The following is a 16,205-nucleotide window of genomic DNA, read 5'->3' as shown; positions in this document are numbered from 1 at the left end:
TCAATTTCAGGCCCTTTGCTATTTTTATTTGATCGAAATAAAAAAATTCCTTCCAGTAGCACCTTAAAGACCAACTAAGTTAGTTCTTGGTATGAGCTTTCGTGTGCATGCACACTTCTTCAGATACCCATTTCATGCGGCTCAATGTGCTGCCTTCCATAGTTCCAGTTACAGATAGGTAGCCGTGTTGGTCTGCCATAGTCAAAATAAAAAATTCCTTCCAGTAGCACCTTAAAGACCAACTAAGTTAGTTCTTGAAGAGAACTTTATCTGAAGAAGTGTGCATGCACACAAAAGCTCATACCAAGAACTAACTTAGTTGGTCTTTAAGGTGCTACTGGAAGGAATTTTTTTATTTTGACTATGGCAGACCAACACGGCTACCTATCTGTAACTGTTTATTTGATCGGTTAGCTTCTCTGTTAACACTAGTTTCCAGGATTTCCTGTACTGTGAAGTCAGCACGGTATCGTCCAAAAGTTTCCAGTATCTGGTTAATTTTAAGAAGCCAAGATGGGCAAGGGTCATGGACACAGGAGGTCGGCTGTACATTTGGAAAGATGGAGGGCACAAGGAGAAGGGGATGACAGAGGACGAGATGGTTGGACAGTGTTCTCGAAGCTACCAGCATGAGTTTGACCAAACTGCAGGAGGCAGTGGAAGACAGGAGTGCTTGGCGTGCTCTGGTCCATGGGGTCACGAAGAGTCAGACACAACTAAACGACTAAACAACAACAACAACAATATGATTGGCTGTTGGAGCTGTCCAATCTGGCTACAGAAGTTTGAACCAGCCTATCAGGTGTGACTGAGGGTGTGAATAAAGGATATATAGCCTGGGGCTGGGTGGGAAGAACACAGACAGAGAAACGCCCGATGACTGACTGTTTTTATTACAAACTGAAATAAACTCCATGAAACTGGTGGCTCTACTCTGAGTATATTTCACTTCTTCAATACGTTTGTCCACATCCTCAGGCTGAAGTCATCTAAACCGATCCTGTATGGATGGAACAGACAGTTTCCTAGACCCTTTCACTGGACTTATTCTGATTGTGGCATCTGCCCGAATCTGAGCAATTTTGTCCCTACAGTGCCTTGCAAAGTTGTCACAGCAGGCCTTGATGAAGGTTGAGTAATGCTAACTCATTAGCCCCATTATTTCTTTCATTTCCCTAAACCGGGGAAATTCGCAAAGAAAACCAGGAACATCCACATGGCAGCCCTAACTAAGCAGGGCATTTCACGGAGAATGACCTCTGTGCATTGGTGCATTTGACCCACAGAGCTGCAGAATAAATGATTCAAAAGAGCAATAAATTGTAGACTAAAGTATACCTAGTGAGGTCAGTTATGCAAATTGCTTGCGTAATTTATTCCGACTGCAGAACTCAGCTTTTCTTTTTTAGGCAGGTGGCAGATTCCAGTTACTCTCTCAATAAAGTTTCAGGATTTTGCTTTTCTTTTACATGAGTGGCAGGATCCAGTTCAAGATTAACAGCAAATGCAGAAAGCTTTCACACCTTTTTCCTGAAGAAAAGATTCCAAAGTAGGCTCAATGTCGCAACATCTGGATTGAAAGAGGAAGCAAATTTCAAGAAGGAACCAATGCATTTTGGGTGGCCAACTTTTCAACCCAACAATGTAATGTGTTCCAGCGACCCTGGTGAGATGTGCAGACATGCGCAGGTGGTTTTCTTTTACCTATGTGCCATGAGAAGTTTCTCTTGCTGATTTCTGAGCACAAGCTCCTCTGAAAGGCACGAGATCAAGCCAGGCCCATTCCCACCCCCCTTTCATCAGCCCCATGATGGATCATTGTGGGGAAAACCTTTTCTCCCCTCCTTTGATGAAAAAGTAGTTATGGAGAATAGCACATGACTGAAGCTTCAGGCGCTGAAATCTATCATGCGGTCCTTTGACCTCACAACAGGATGCCAGGGTACAAAAGTTCCAAGGTCCTTTCAAATTACATTAAGAGGGGCATTGTTTTGAAGGCTTGGGAAATGATAGGGACACAGGAAGTTGCCTTAGGTCACAACCACACGATACATTTAAAGCCCTATCCCTCCTTACACAATCATGGCTTCCCACAAAGAATTCTGGGAGCCAGGGGTGCTGGCTTCTAGAGGCTGAACCCTTTTGGCACCCCATATATTTTTGGGGTAGCCCCCCCTTCGATGTCCCGAAAGCACAGGAGGCAGGAGGGCTTCAGCGTCCTGTCAGAAGCTTCTGCCCGGCTTAGGAAGGGTGGTGTGAAACAACAAGATCCAGGTTGGAGATAGATGTATTGGATGATAAGAGAAAGATATTATCGAAAATGTACATTATTGGAATGACATACTAAAGATGAAGAAGTTAAAGCGGTAATGATACAGTGGGCTAAAGCTTTTGGAATAATATCCCGTTAGAATCTTGGGAAAGGCTGTGGAATGAAGGTATTAATTTTACTGCATGCAGTGCACTTAAAGAAAGTGTGATGAAAATGATGTACAGGTGGTATTTAACACCAACCCAACTTGCTGAAACATATAGGACAAGAACTAAGGGGTGCTGTCGTCCCTTTCTCCTTGTGCCCTCCATCTTTCCAAACAGCAGGGTCTTTTCCAGGGAGTCTTCTCTTCTCATGAGGTGGCCAAAGTATTGGAGCCTCAACTTCACGATCTGTCCTTCCAGTGAGCACTCACGGCTGATTTCCTTCAGAATGGAGAGGTTTGATCTTCTTGCAGTCCATGGGACTCTCAAGAGTCTCCTCCAGCACCATAATTCAAAAGCATAAATTCTTTGGCGATCAGCCTCCTTTTTGGTCCAGCTCTCACTTCCATACATCACTACTGGGAAAACCATAGCTTTCACTATACGGACCTTTGTCGGCAAGGTGATGTCTCTGCTTTTTAAGATGCTGCCAATCATATCACTACATTCTAAAATCCTACCTGCCTCTTATTAGGATTTAAAGCTCCAGACATAACGTAATACACCTTGTTGGCAAGGTGATGTCTCTACTTTATAAGATGCTGTCTAAGTTGTATCATAGTGTCCTCAATATATCGTGTGTATGTGATCTGAGTCAGATCCTTGACTGACCGTGATTTGAAGTGGCTCTCCAGGGTGTCAGGCAGAGATCAGCCATTGAATGCACCCCCCTAATTTTGACCCTTGGGTTCTAATCCTGCCCTCTGTACCAGGAGAGAACAGGTTTTCTCCATCTTCTTTGTGAGAGCCCTTTCAATGTTGGAAGGCAAGCATTTGGTGAATGGTGGCTGAAAGTGTGAATTCAATCCAGTGAGGATGGGGAGAGAGCAATGTATTTGAATGAATGTTGCATCCTTGCTGGATGTCGCAATACTGTAATAATAATAATGTCCCTGTTCAAATCCGCCCCTGGTGTTCAGAAAAAGAACCAGCTTCAAGAGACAGGCTTTCATGTCGTTGGTGACACAGGGTCACGGATGTTTAGACAGCAAGCAAAAATCAATGCAGGTGAAGACTGATGTACTGGGCTTTTCCCGTGACCTCTTTAGTAACCCAGACTAATTAATACCCAGGGTGCTCATTCTGAAATCATATGCCGTGTACCGTGTGTTCAGTAACAAGTGAAAATCGCAGAAGTGGAGGTAAAACACACACACACACACACACGATTTGTTAAGCCCTTGGCTTAGTATAAACCATTCTGCAAGCTTGCAATGCGTGGCACAATTTGGTTTCAGGGTATCCAGCAATTTCTGTTGAAAATAAATCAGATTTGGTGAGATAATAAGGAGCAGGGAGATAGCTGAAATCACTGAAATACCAGAAGATTGGGGACACATTTGTTAAGACACAGGCTGAGCACAATGCAAGAGTTGCACAGAAAACATATTTTTTTTTCAGGCTAGGTGTGAAGAAAAAGTACTCAGCCTGTCATCAGCTCTCTGTTTCTGTCATTCTTTATCAGGTACCTACATCCTTTGTCATCAAGTATCTCTCCAGGTGAGGGGCATTTTGAGAAAAATTTGAGGGGTAGCAGGGCTAATGACTCATACACCAGCCCTGCAGGGAAAGTGTGTCAAATCCTGCTGTCATTGTCCTCTCGAGATTGGCAAATATGTAGAATTGGATCTGCCCATCCAGACTGCCCATTCCATCCATTGGAACCTCGTGGGCAGGAAGGGGTTTTAAATGGCTTCCCGTTCCATTTGACATCTTTGGCAGGCCTTTGGTCTTGGTTTCCTCATGTGTTATCGCTTGTCCTTCAGACAAAATAGCTGAATAAACTTCTGTCTTGCTCCTTGCTCCTGCCTCCTGGTTCATTCTGTGGTGCTGGCTGCTGATTTCCCTCCTGGCTCACCTCAGACTGCTACCCACAACCTTTCCCTTACAGATGGCATCTCCACATGGGGCCTGATTTGTCCTAAATCTCTTTGTTTGTAAAAATGGTGTGCAGGGCCTTCTTGGTGGTGGTTTGCTGTCTCTGGAATGCTCTCCCTGTGAGGTGTGCCTGTCTTCCTCATTATTAACATTCAGGAGGAATTTAAATGCATCCCTGTTCGCTCAGGCATTTGATGACTGAAAGAGAATGTTCCTGGCAACCTTGAAATTATTAGCTTCAAGGATATGCAGCTGTTTGTATTCTATTTTATTTCACACTGTATCGTTTTCCTGCTATTTGTTGTTGTTCTTGCCCTGGATTTCTTTGGGGGGAAGGATGGGATAGACATTTGTTTATTCAACCAAGAAATAAAATAAAATGTGCCAGTTGCTCTTGTGTTCAGCATTGTTAATGCATTGTTTTATGCTGTCACAACGATCCATGACTGTGCTTCTTAATACACATGAGTAAACTCATGAGCGACACGGATGGGCCAAATGAGGGGAACAGTCATGTTCTAAAGCAAATCATGCCTCATTAGTTGTTAATACCGAAAGTTATGTAAAGCCGTTCTCCCATAAAAAGAATATTAAATAGTCAATTACTGCAGATTTCAGATTTATGCCAAGTTCCCATTGATGACTGAAATTCAATTCTCTCTGGCAGTCTTAGGCTGTTTTTAAAAAACTGCTCAGAAATGCCAACTGGTCCAGAAAGTGTTTGCACGGTTATTAACCTGTACAAATCACTGGGCTTGACGCAAGGTATGTTTTGATGATTTCCACCCTCAGGCACATGCCAAAGCAAGCAGCCACCTCCTCACCTTCTCCCACCTACACCCCCCATGTGCTTTTTTCCAGGACCTGGTGAGCTTATTTGAGAGGCAGGATGGACAAACCAAAGGCTTCTTCCTCGCATGGCATATAATGAATTACGGCATGGAGGATGGCTCTGCCATTGACTGCTAGCCGTGCAAGCTAAATCTGGTGTCCCTGTGTTCACATAGCCATAACTTCCAAATATCCGAAGCTGGAGACTTATCAGAAGCTGGGGGGGGGGTGCGTTTATTTTCTGACACAGACGTCCTGACTTTCCTTCTCTGTCATGGAGCTCTATTTCCATGGATGTTGTTGTTGTTTAGTCGTTTAGTCGTGTCCGACTCTTCGTAACCCCATGGACCAGAGCACGCCAGGCACTCCTGTCTTCCACTGCCTCCCGCAGTTTGGTCAGACTCATGTTTGTAGCTTCGAGAACACTGTCCAACCATCTCATCCTCTGTTGTCCCCTTCTCCTTGTGCCCTCCATCTTTCCCAACATCAGGGTCTTTTCCAGGGAGTCTTCTCTTCTTATGACGTGGCCAAAGTATTGGAGCCTCAGCTTCACGATCTTTCCTTCCAGTGAGCCGTCAGAGCTAATTTCCTTAAGAATGGATGCATTTGATCTTCTTGCAGTCCATGGGACTCTCAAGAGTCTCCTCCAGTACCATAATTCAAAAGCATCAATTCTTTGGCGATCAGCCTTCTTTATGGTCCAGCTCTCACTTCCATACATCACTTCCATGGATGCTGCAGCCATTTGTCCCACAGAGGTGCCACCTTGGGTTCCAGGCTGTGGGTGCCCAATAGTGTGCACATATGTCATTATGTCATGCCATGCCTGGTGCATGGTGGCAAGTGAGCCAGGGTCTCCACTGCGGGCCTTTGGTGGGGCCAGCACGGCCGTAGACGCACCTCAGAAGCATGGCCACAGCCACAGCGGGCCTCAACAGAGGCCACAAGGCTCAGGCTCTGGCCCAGTCGCTGCCGCGATGCCAGTGAGTCGGAGGTAAGGCAGTGGGTGGTGGCATCTGGCGAAGGCTAGGCTAGGCATCCACAGTAAAAAAAAAAAAAATTCTGGGTGCCCAGGCCCCCAGGGCCCCCTGCAGATGTCTCCAGTGGCCTCTCATCTGGACAGGAGAAGCGGCACTTGGCTGAGATTCCATCACCACCAATATTGCAACTTACCAGACAATAAGTAGGAAGAAGAAGAAGAAGAAGAAGAAGAAGAAGAAGAAGAAGAAGAAGAAGAAGAAGAGGAGGAGGAGTAGTTTGGATTTGATATCCCACTTTATCATTACCTAAGGAGTCTCGGTGGCGCTGTGGGTTAAACCACAGAGCCTAGGACTTGCCAATCAGAAGGTCGGCAGTTTGAATCCTCATGACGGGGTGAGCTCCCATTGCTCGGTCCCTGCTCCTGCCCACCTAGCAGTTCGAAAGCACGTCAAAGTGCAAGTAGGTAAATAGGTACCGCTCCAGCAGGAAGGTAAAAGGCGTTTCAATGCGCTGCTCCGGTTCGCCAGAAGCAGCTTAGTCATGCTGGTCACATGACCCAGAAGCAGTACCCTTGGCCGATAAAGCCAGATGAGCGCCACAACCCCAGAGCCGGCCATGACTGGACCTGATGGTCAGGGGTCCCTTTACCTTTACCCTTAAGGAGTCTCAAAGCAGCTAACATTCTCCTTTCCCTTCCTCCCCCACAACAAACACTCTGTGAGGTGAGTGAGGCTGAGAGACTTCAGAGAAGTGTGACTAGCCCAAGGTCACCCAGCAGCTGCATGTGGAGGAGCGGGGAAGCGAACCCGGTTCTCCAGATTACGAGTCTACCGCTCTTAACCACTACACCACACTGGCTTAAGCAATTAAGGAGTGCAGGTGACCGCCTTGGATAAACTAGCCCACAGTTTGAGTGATGGGATGACAAAGGCCTCAATTCTCATGGTCACCCACCAGACTTCAGGGAACAGGCCAGGGGCCCATAGAGCTAAGCCTCTGGTGTTGATCTAAGCATATGGGAATGTATGGATAGGAAGAGTGCAGTGGATGGTAGCCAATGCTAGACCCACTTAAGGTAATGGGCAGAGTGAACCTAGGTTTGATGGGTCTACTCTGAGCAGGACTTCACTTGCTGTAACCCAATAATAATAATAATAATTTTACAATTTTATAATTTGCAGAGAACAACATGTGCTGAAAAACCAGAGAGAGGAGCTGAGGGAAGTCTGGGCTGAGGGAAGTCCAGGAGGGTGGGTTCTTTTCGGGGAGGGGGGAGGGAAAATTAGGGGGGGGAGAAAATGATATGTTTTTGATAAATTGTTATTCTGAAAATCTTAATAAAATTATTATTATTATTATTATTATTATTATTATTATTATTATTATTATTATTATTATTATTTATACCCCACCAATCTGGGCGGCTCCCAACAGAATACTAAAAACACGATAAAACATCAAACATTAAAAGCATCCCTAAACAATGTGTATTGCAACGAACACAATGCCTATTGCAAAATAAATAAATAAATTGCCATTCGCTGTTCTGTTTCCTCTCCTCCCGACAGGCTTTGCGAATCCAAGCACCGCCATCTCAAACGTGTCCCAAAGCAGCCTGCACAATGCCCTGCACATCTACATGAATGGCTCCATGTCCCAGGTGCAAGGCTCAGCTAATGATCCCATCTTCATACTGCACCACGCCTTCGTCGACAGGTAGGGAAGAAGCTTCCTGGTAAGGGTGATGCCTTCCTTGAGTGCAGACAAATATGAAAGCTATTGATCAGGCGTGGGGGGAATTTGCAGTGCCAACACCTGCAAGGAGCGAAGTTTTTTAAATACAACTATGCTTAAATACAACTATGCTTAAATACAACACTGATGTATATGTGCTATATACATCAGTGCCAGCAGGTGGGGCTAATCAGCACACGTGATTTCAGAGCAGGCACTGAGAAACAGTGATGGAACACGGGAACTGTTTGCTACGGATGGACCTACAGATGTCTTGCTGTCCTTTCATGGCAAACTGACAACAATGTCTTGGTCCTTCAGTCCTTAGCACTCACGGGATCCAGGAACTGTAGATGCGGGAATCTCAACTGGAGTGTTCTGTACTAGAATTCCTTTCTGTTCTCTGGATTCCCCGGGACTGCTTAGCTGAACTTTATATAAGTATCCAAACAAACCCCTGTGTTGCAAAAGAGAACGTCAACAATGTTTAGGCAACACGATGACCATGTACATACGTAATAGACAATCTTTACAGAATTCCTTCAAACAATAAGAAGTTCAAAATGAAATCTTAGACTCAAAGTCTCTGAAAGTCTTTAAATGAAGTGAGGTACCAAACTTTGTACGATGAAAGATAAGCTGTGAAGCTTTGTGTATTCAGCAAATATAATGTCCAACACTGAACAGAGATTCCGGATATTGACTGCTGTTTCGAGAATATCATCATCATCATCAATCTTTATTACGGTCCAGAGACCCAACACATCGTTACAAAGCAATACACAATTCATACAGCCTACCTCCAGGTTAAACAAGCATTTTGTTCAGAATATAGGGATCACTGGTTCTTGCAACCACCGATAAAAACTTTGCCACTGCTAATGTTCTAGCGTTTGTCTGGTCTTCCAATAGGAACCTGACATAGTCAGCCTCTGATTTTCCCGGGAAAGGTACCAGCAAGGGTAATATCAGTTCAGCCCTAGCTTGCTCATATTTTGCACAGTGCAACAAAATATGTTTTATGGAATCGATGTCTTGAGCACACGAGCAAAGTCTGTCCTGGTAGGGAACTCCTCTCAACCTACCATCCAACACTGCAGAAGGAAAGGCATTTCGTTTAGAGAATATAGAATTGTTTCATAAACTCATCTTATTTCGAATGAATATATGTGAATGAAAATATCAAATGCTGTGGAACAGTGCTCATGTAATAATGTAGTCACTGCTACGAACAATATTTTTTGAAAAACATATAAAGCCGACTCCAGGTGATGCTAATAACAATGAGGTTGAGTTTAGAGGTACAGTGCAAAGTAACAATACAAATACAAGGAGATTGAGATTAAAGAAGCAGAACAAAGAAAATACCCGCTGGATCAGGCGAGTGGCCCATTCTGTTCTCGCACTTCCCTGTGAGAAACCTGCAAGCAGGATTTGAACACAGAACCTCCCTCCTCTCCCTTCTGGCAACTGGTATTCAGAAGCATTCCTACCTCCAACTGCAGAGACAGAGTGTAGCCATCGGAGGCATCAAGAGCCTTATCCTCCTCTAATTTGTCTAATCCTCATCCAAGCCGCTGGCCATCACAGCCTCCTGTGGCAAGGAGTTCCATAGTTTAACTATGCGCTGTGTAAAGAAGTGCTTTCTTTGATCCAATTGAGGCTGGCCAAAGTGTGAATTAAACTATAATAACCAATATTTTGGTGCCAATATTTTGAGGGAGGTAGGAAGTGCGGGCGTTCCTATAGAGCCCTAACATGATGGGGGTGATGTTGTGCTGTCATTATGGAGACAAGCCACCCATTGCTTCTACAGCTTTTGAATCTATCACCTTCCTGTACCCAGGGCGTAATGAAAAACACCCCTCTTCCTGTGGGGCGATCCGTTTTTAGCATGCAGATTGATTGATTAATATTCATGCTGCAATTCAGGATGTATTTTTTTAAAGGCCCTGTGTGCATGCCAAGTATTATGATGATTATTACCTTGATCGCTCGGTATTCGCACAGCGAGCCTCAACTGTTTGCAGCCCTCGCCTCCCCCTCCAGTGCCGAAATTTGCGCTAAATGATATGCTGTCGAGCTGCGTGAGCTGTGGCTCAAATCCACAGTAGATCTGCAAGACAAAGGCAGGTCAAGAGGCGGCCATTACCGCTGGCCTTCCGCCCACAGTTACAGTAAAATCTGTTTTCATATATTTTTATTTTTTTAGAAAATAAAAACCTGAGTTGCCTGAAAGGTTTGTCAACTCGGGGCCCAAATCAGCCTGTATTTTACATGAAGAGCGCTATTTAGTTTTGAATTCATGGGAGGGGGAACTACAAGGGCGGGGGGAGTCAGACCCCATTTGCACCAAACATTTAAAGTGTCACCCTACAAGGTCAGCACTACATCGCATGCGATCTTTGCTTCTTCAAAGATCACCAGTGTTGAAGCAATGATTCTTCAACATCAACTTCGTTGGACTGATCATGTTGTGTGGATGCCTGATGATCATCTTCCAAAACAACTACTCTATTACAAACTTAAAAATGGAAAGCGTAATGCTGGTGGTCAACAAAAAAAGTTTAAAGACTGTCTCAAGGCAAATCTAAAAAAAATGTAGTATAAACACCGACAACTGGGAAAGACTGGCCTGTGAGCACTCCAGTTGGAGAACAGCCTTTACCAGTGGTGTCATGGGCTTTGAAGACACTCGAACTCAGAACGCAAGGGAGAAACGTGCTAAGAGGAAAGTCCACTTGGCAAACCCTCACCATGATCAACTCCCACCAGGAAACCAATGTCCCCACTGTGGAAGGACGTGTGGATCCAGAACTGGCCTCCATAGTCACTTATGGACTCATTGTTAAAACTGTGTTTATGGAAGACAATCTTACTCGGCTACGAGTGATTGCCAAAGAGACATGCTAGGCCATATGCACAGCTGACAGTCATGGAAACAGTAAGCTGGCAAAGGGACAGTCCCAGAATTACGAAAGCCATCCCAGCTTTTGATCTGATCCCGGAATGTCCCTGTTTTCCGTGCCAGTACAGCTGCCAAGCTCGGGGAGGAGGATAAGCATAGGGTGGAATATAAATTTAATAAATAATACGCCAGCACTTGTCCCGAGCAGCAGCGGCGGCTGTGAGGGAGCAGCCCATCGCCTCTCCATGGCTTCTCCAAGGCTGTTGCTGCCAGCCTCCTCCCTTGTAAGTAACCAAACAAACCTCTGTGTTGCAAAGAGAACGTCAGCAATATCTAGGCAACACGATAACCATGTACATACGCAATAGACAATCTTTTATAGAATTCCTTCAAACCATAATGAGTCCAAAATCTTTAGTCTTAAAGTCTCTGAAAATCTTAAATGAAGCGAAGCACCAGACTTTGTACGATGAAAGACAAGCTGTGAAGCTTTGTGTATTCAGCAAATATGATGTCCAACTCTGAACAGTGATTCCAGATATTGACTACTGTTTCGTAGAATTCTTTGTCAGCGTGGTGGGAGGATATAGAATTGCTTCATAAACCCATCTTATTTCAAATGAATGTATGTAAATGAAAATATCAAATGCTGTGGAACAGTGCTCATGTAATAATGTAGTCGTTTACATACATTCATGTCTGGTACCTCGTTGGTGAAGTGATGCTGACACTTGCCCTTCTTCTGATAGGAAATGTTGGGGGGGTACGACAAAAAAAGGGGGTCGAGGAGGGTCAGTTGGCGGGGGGGTGAGAAATGTCCCCATTTTCATTTGAGAAATGTTGGAGGGTATGTTAGCGTGTTGTACTCTGGCTGGGGATGTCAGGAGTTCAGCCTACACTCGAGTAGGACCCTGGTAGAGACACATGCCCGACTGGCATGTTCTCTCCCTCCTGGTCGATCGTTTGGGAGTTTCAAAAGCTTTCTTCAGCCTGAACATCACAGCGACTGATGCCAACCGACACTGGCACACTTAGGGATCCGCAGAGTTTGCGCACCTTGCGTGACAGACCTCAGCAACTCAGCTTTTTGGCTAATCTACTTTATTTACATATAAACACACACGAAGCACCGCAACATGGCTCCCTCTCTAGCATCAGACAGCAAAGAGAAAAAGAACAAAGGACAATAGTCCCACTTCACGGAACACAGTAACACAACCACCCTGTCTTCATCACTTCCCACTTGGTGGAGTCAAAACATATACCGTCATGTGAAAGACAACAATCCCATGACTGCAATCATGGAGCAGGAATTCTAACAGGGGAGTCCTGGGTTCAGATCCTTGAGCGGCCATGAAGTTCACTAGGTGACCTTAAGCCAGTCGCTGCCTGAGCCTAGCCTACCTCATAAGGTTACCCCACATCAGTGGCTAGCAGAAGCAGCGTCTGTGTCTCTTTCTCTGTGTGTGACTATAAAGGGCAATTAACAACATGCTGGATGCACATTGGTTGTTGCAGAATTCAATTTTGATTATTAAAGCTGAGAGCACAAAGAAACATTGCAGCGAGACGGGTGAAAATACTGATGAATTATAACCACCATCAACTTTTGGACTCCTAAGCTGGGAACAGATGCTCTTTTGGCTAAGGTGAAATTCAGCAATGTAAGATCTCTGGCCCTGATTCCTTTCAGCATAAGTACATAGCAAACTGCTGACTGCCCTTCATGTACTGCCGGGTACATGATTCATGTTTTTATTTTGAAAAGGTTAATTTTGGCCTCTCTTGGACTCGAGAAATCTGAGCCACCCTCTGTGTTGCTCATCCTCTAAAAGGAAGGAGAACAATCTCTGCAAAAAGAAGATTCCACCTAAACATTAGGAAGAACTTCCTGACAGTAAGAGCTGTTCGACAGTGGAATTTGCTGCCAAGGAGTGTGGTGGAGTCTCCTTCTTTGGAGGTCTTTAAGCAGAGGCTTGACAACCATATGTCAGGAGTGCTCTCCTGCTTGGCAGGGGGTTGGACTCGATGGCCCTTGTGGTCTATTCCAACTCTATGATTCTATGATTCTATGATTCTATGATTCTATGATTCTATGATTCTATGAAAACATTGATCTGGACGAGCTCTACATCTGACATCCAGTCTCAGAATGTATCCTCTCTCTCCTCCTCGCCAATCTTTTTTTCTGTCTTTCATGCCATACACCGTTCTGTACAAGACTTAGAGAAAACTGGCAAGGCACAGTGACATGCTACCAAGAGCGGGCACAGATGCCGCTGGAAAAAATATTCAGGCCTGTCAACAAGGGCGGACCAGCTTAAAATATTTACACGTATATACAATAATCGTGGGGTCTCATTTTTGTGTTAAAAATAAATATGATAATATTTGCACCTGTTGAGGATTTTAAGATTGGAATGACCAACATCAATAATGTAAGCACCAACACAATCATTGCTGAACTAACCATACACTTCAAACATCCAACTTGTATATGTAACGCAACACAATGAACACCACACAACAAGTCCTGTAGTACTCATTAACAAAAACATACAGATGTGGCTGTACATAGTAAGACAAGACTGCACTGCTATGCTGTCAAAGCGCAGAAGCAAATGTTCATGTAGAGTTGGAAATACTCTGAAAGAAGGAAGGGCCTTTTCTGTGGTGGCACCAAGGTTACGGAATTCAATACTTAAGGAGGCTCACTTTGTTCCTTCTTGTTAGATGTTGAGTGAAGATGTTATTACTGATGCTTCTGTATGACCTTTCCACCTTGCCTTAAAAATGAAGCTGCCCTTGGTGTTACAATACTCATATGAGTGTTTCCTTTCACAGCATTTTCGAGCAGTGGCTCAGAAGACACCAGCCCCTGCGTGAGGTTTACCCTGCAGCCAATGCCCCTATTGGACATAACCGTGAATCTTACATGGTCCCCTTCATTCCTCTCTACCGGAACGGGGAATTCTTCATTTCTTCAAGAGATCTGGGATACGACTATGAATATCTAGTAGAGCCAGGTAACATAGAAATCTTGAGGCAGTTGTCTTTGTTTTCTGAATGTAAGCTCTTTTGGTAAAGCCAGATCAGAAAATGTGTGGAGGCCATGTGACAATACCATGAAATGAGATACTAGATTGTGGTGTCCCTGCATGCTAGGACAATCTGGAGGAGCAAGCTATTGAGACTTCGTGCTCAAATAAGACCTAAACATCTGGGTGGTAGTTAATTTTTCCATACACTTAGAAAATAATAATTTAGAATTATATACCATCCTTTTATGCTTCCAGAGCAGACATTTTTTAAAAAATCAATGAAGTGCAATATAAAACAGCAGCCCACAATCATGATCAAAGCCTACCAGGAGGACACCAAGACAATGTTCTCCAGATGTTTTTCACGTGGAGGATGAAGCTATCAATGGCTAATAGCCATGATGTGTGACACCTGGCTTGAGAGCAGTAAATGTGAAAAGGATCTAGGAGTCTTGGTTGACCACAAACTTGACATGAGCCAACAGTGTGACGCGGCAGCTAAAAAAGCCCATGCAATTCTGGGCCTCATCAATAGGAGTATAGCATCTAGATCAAGGGAAGTAATAGTGCCACTGTATTCTGCTCTGGTCAGACCTCACCTGGAGTATTGTGTCCAGTTCTGGGCACCACAGTTCAAGAAGGACACTGACAAACTGGAACGTGTCCAGAGGAGGGCAACCAAAATGGTCAGAGGCCTGGAAACGATGCCTTATGAGGAACGGCTAAGGGAGCTGGGCATGTTTAGCCTGGAGAAGAGGAGGTTAAGGGGTGATATGATAGCCATGTTCAAATATATAAAAGGATGTCACATAGAGGAGGGAGAAAGGTTGTTTTCTGCTGCTCCAGAGAAGCGGACATGGAGCAATGGATCCAAACTACAAGAAAGAAGATTCCACCTAAACATTAGGAAGAACTTCCTGACAGTAAGAGCTGTTCGACAGTGGAATTTGCTGCCAAGGAGTGTGGTGGAGTCTCCTCCTTTGGAGGTCTTTAAGCAGAGGCTTGACAACCATATGTCAGGAGTGTTCTGATGGTGTTTCCTGCTTGGCAGGGGGTTGGACTCGATGGCCCTTGTGGTCTCTTCCAACTCTATGATTCTATGATTCTATGATTCTATGTCTATGCTCCATACTCAGAGGCAGTAATGCTTCTGAATACTAGTTGCTGGAAGCCACAGGAGGGGTGAGGGCTCTTGGGCTTGGACCCTGCTTATTGGTTTCCTACAGGCATCTGGTTGGCCACTGTGAGAACAGGGTGCTGGACCAGATGAGGCATTGGCTTGATCCAGCAGGCTCTTCTTATGCTCTTACGCTGAGCTCCCATCTCCCATCAACCCTAGCTAGCGTGGTGAAGGCAGTTATAGTCCAGCAACATCAAGAGAACATCCCGTTGGCTACCCCATCAAAATACAGAAGGAAGAACCTTCTCCAGCATCATACTATAAACATGGGATGCGGGTGGCGCTGTGGTCTAAACCACTGAACCTCTTGGGCTTGCCCATCAGAAGGTGGGCGGTTCGAATCCCCACGACGGATTGAGCTCCCGTTGCTCTGTCCCAGCTCCTGCCAACCTAGCAGTTCAAAAGCATGCCAGTACGAGTAGATAAATAGGTACCGCTCCGGCGGGAAGGTAAACAGAATTTCTGTGCGCTCTGGCACTTGTCACAGCCCTCTGTGTGCCAGTAGCAGTTTTTATCATGCTGGCCACATGACTTGGAAAGCTGTCTGTGGACAAACACTGGCTCCCTCGGCCTGAAAGTGAGATGAGCGTTACAACCCCATAGTCACCTTTGACTGGACACAACTGTCCAGGCGTCCTTTACCTTTACCTTCTTTTACCTATAAAAATAAAGCCGATGAGAGAAACTGTGTGTTAGTCTAGATTTGTATTTAAGCATTCACCTGATACCCACAAGGTTTTAAAGAATTCCCTGCAGGCAAGTGACCAGACAGGTGGAGGAGAGATGAAACGTCCTGTCCTTCCTCTGCAACCAACATAAAGGGAGGAAACAAGGCCTCTTCGTCCACACCAAGCATAAAAATGCACCAGGCTTCTGCAAGGGGCATGGAGCTCTCAATCCTACCTTTGCCAGCCCTTAGAAAATTGGTAAAAGTGACTAGCTTGCAAGCGATTTTGTGGGCTGGTGTTTAAGCCTGGATTAGTCAGCGCGGCTTCCAGATCTTTGAAGCAAAGTAAATAAATCCAGCCACACTGCTCTCTAGCGCTCCTTCCCATAGGGCCTGCTGCCCTGTCTTTTTAGTGCGCCATAAAACACACAATAGAGCAGCTTTCACTTACTCTGGGATACCAGGAGGGAAGCTGCAGCAAAGAGCTTCAGAGGGAGGGGGGAGAACAGA

At 45.0% G+C, this 16,205-nt stretch overlaps 1 protein-coding gene across 1 annotated transcript in view; it reads left to right on the top strand.

The window, feature by feature from the left end:
- Positions 1-16,205, top strand: part of TYR (tyrosinase) — a 56,691-nt gene that overhangs the window by 31,512 nt on the left and 8,974 nt on the right. The window contains exons 3-4 of the mRNA XM_081197397.1: positions 7,734-7,881; positions 13,652-13,833. Coding sequence (XP_081053523.1) covers positions 7,734-7,881; positions 13,652-13,833 — 330 coding nt within the window. The remainder of the gene's footprint in view (positions 1-7,733; positions 7,882-13,651; positions 13,834-16,205) is intronic.

The sequence above is a fragment of the Podarcis bocagei genome (genome assembly GCF_964188305.1).
Source record: "Podarcis bocagei genome assembly, chromosome: 6".
Classification (NCBI taxonomy): Eukaryota; Metazoa; Chordata; class Lepidosauria; order Squamata; family Lacertidae; genus Podarcis; species Podarcis bocagei.
The sequence above is the reverse complement of the archived record's forward strand: the minus strand, read 5'-3'. Positions and strand labels throughout refer to the sequence as shown.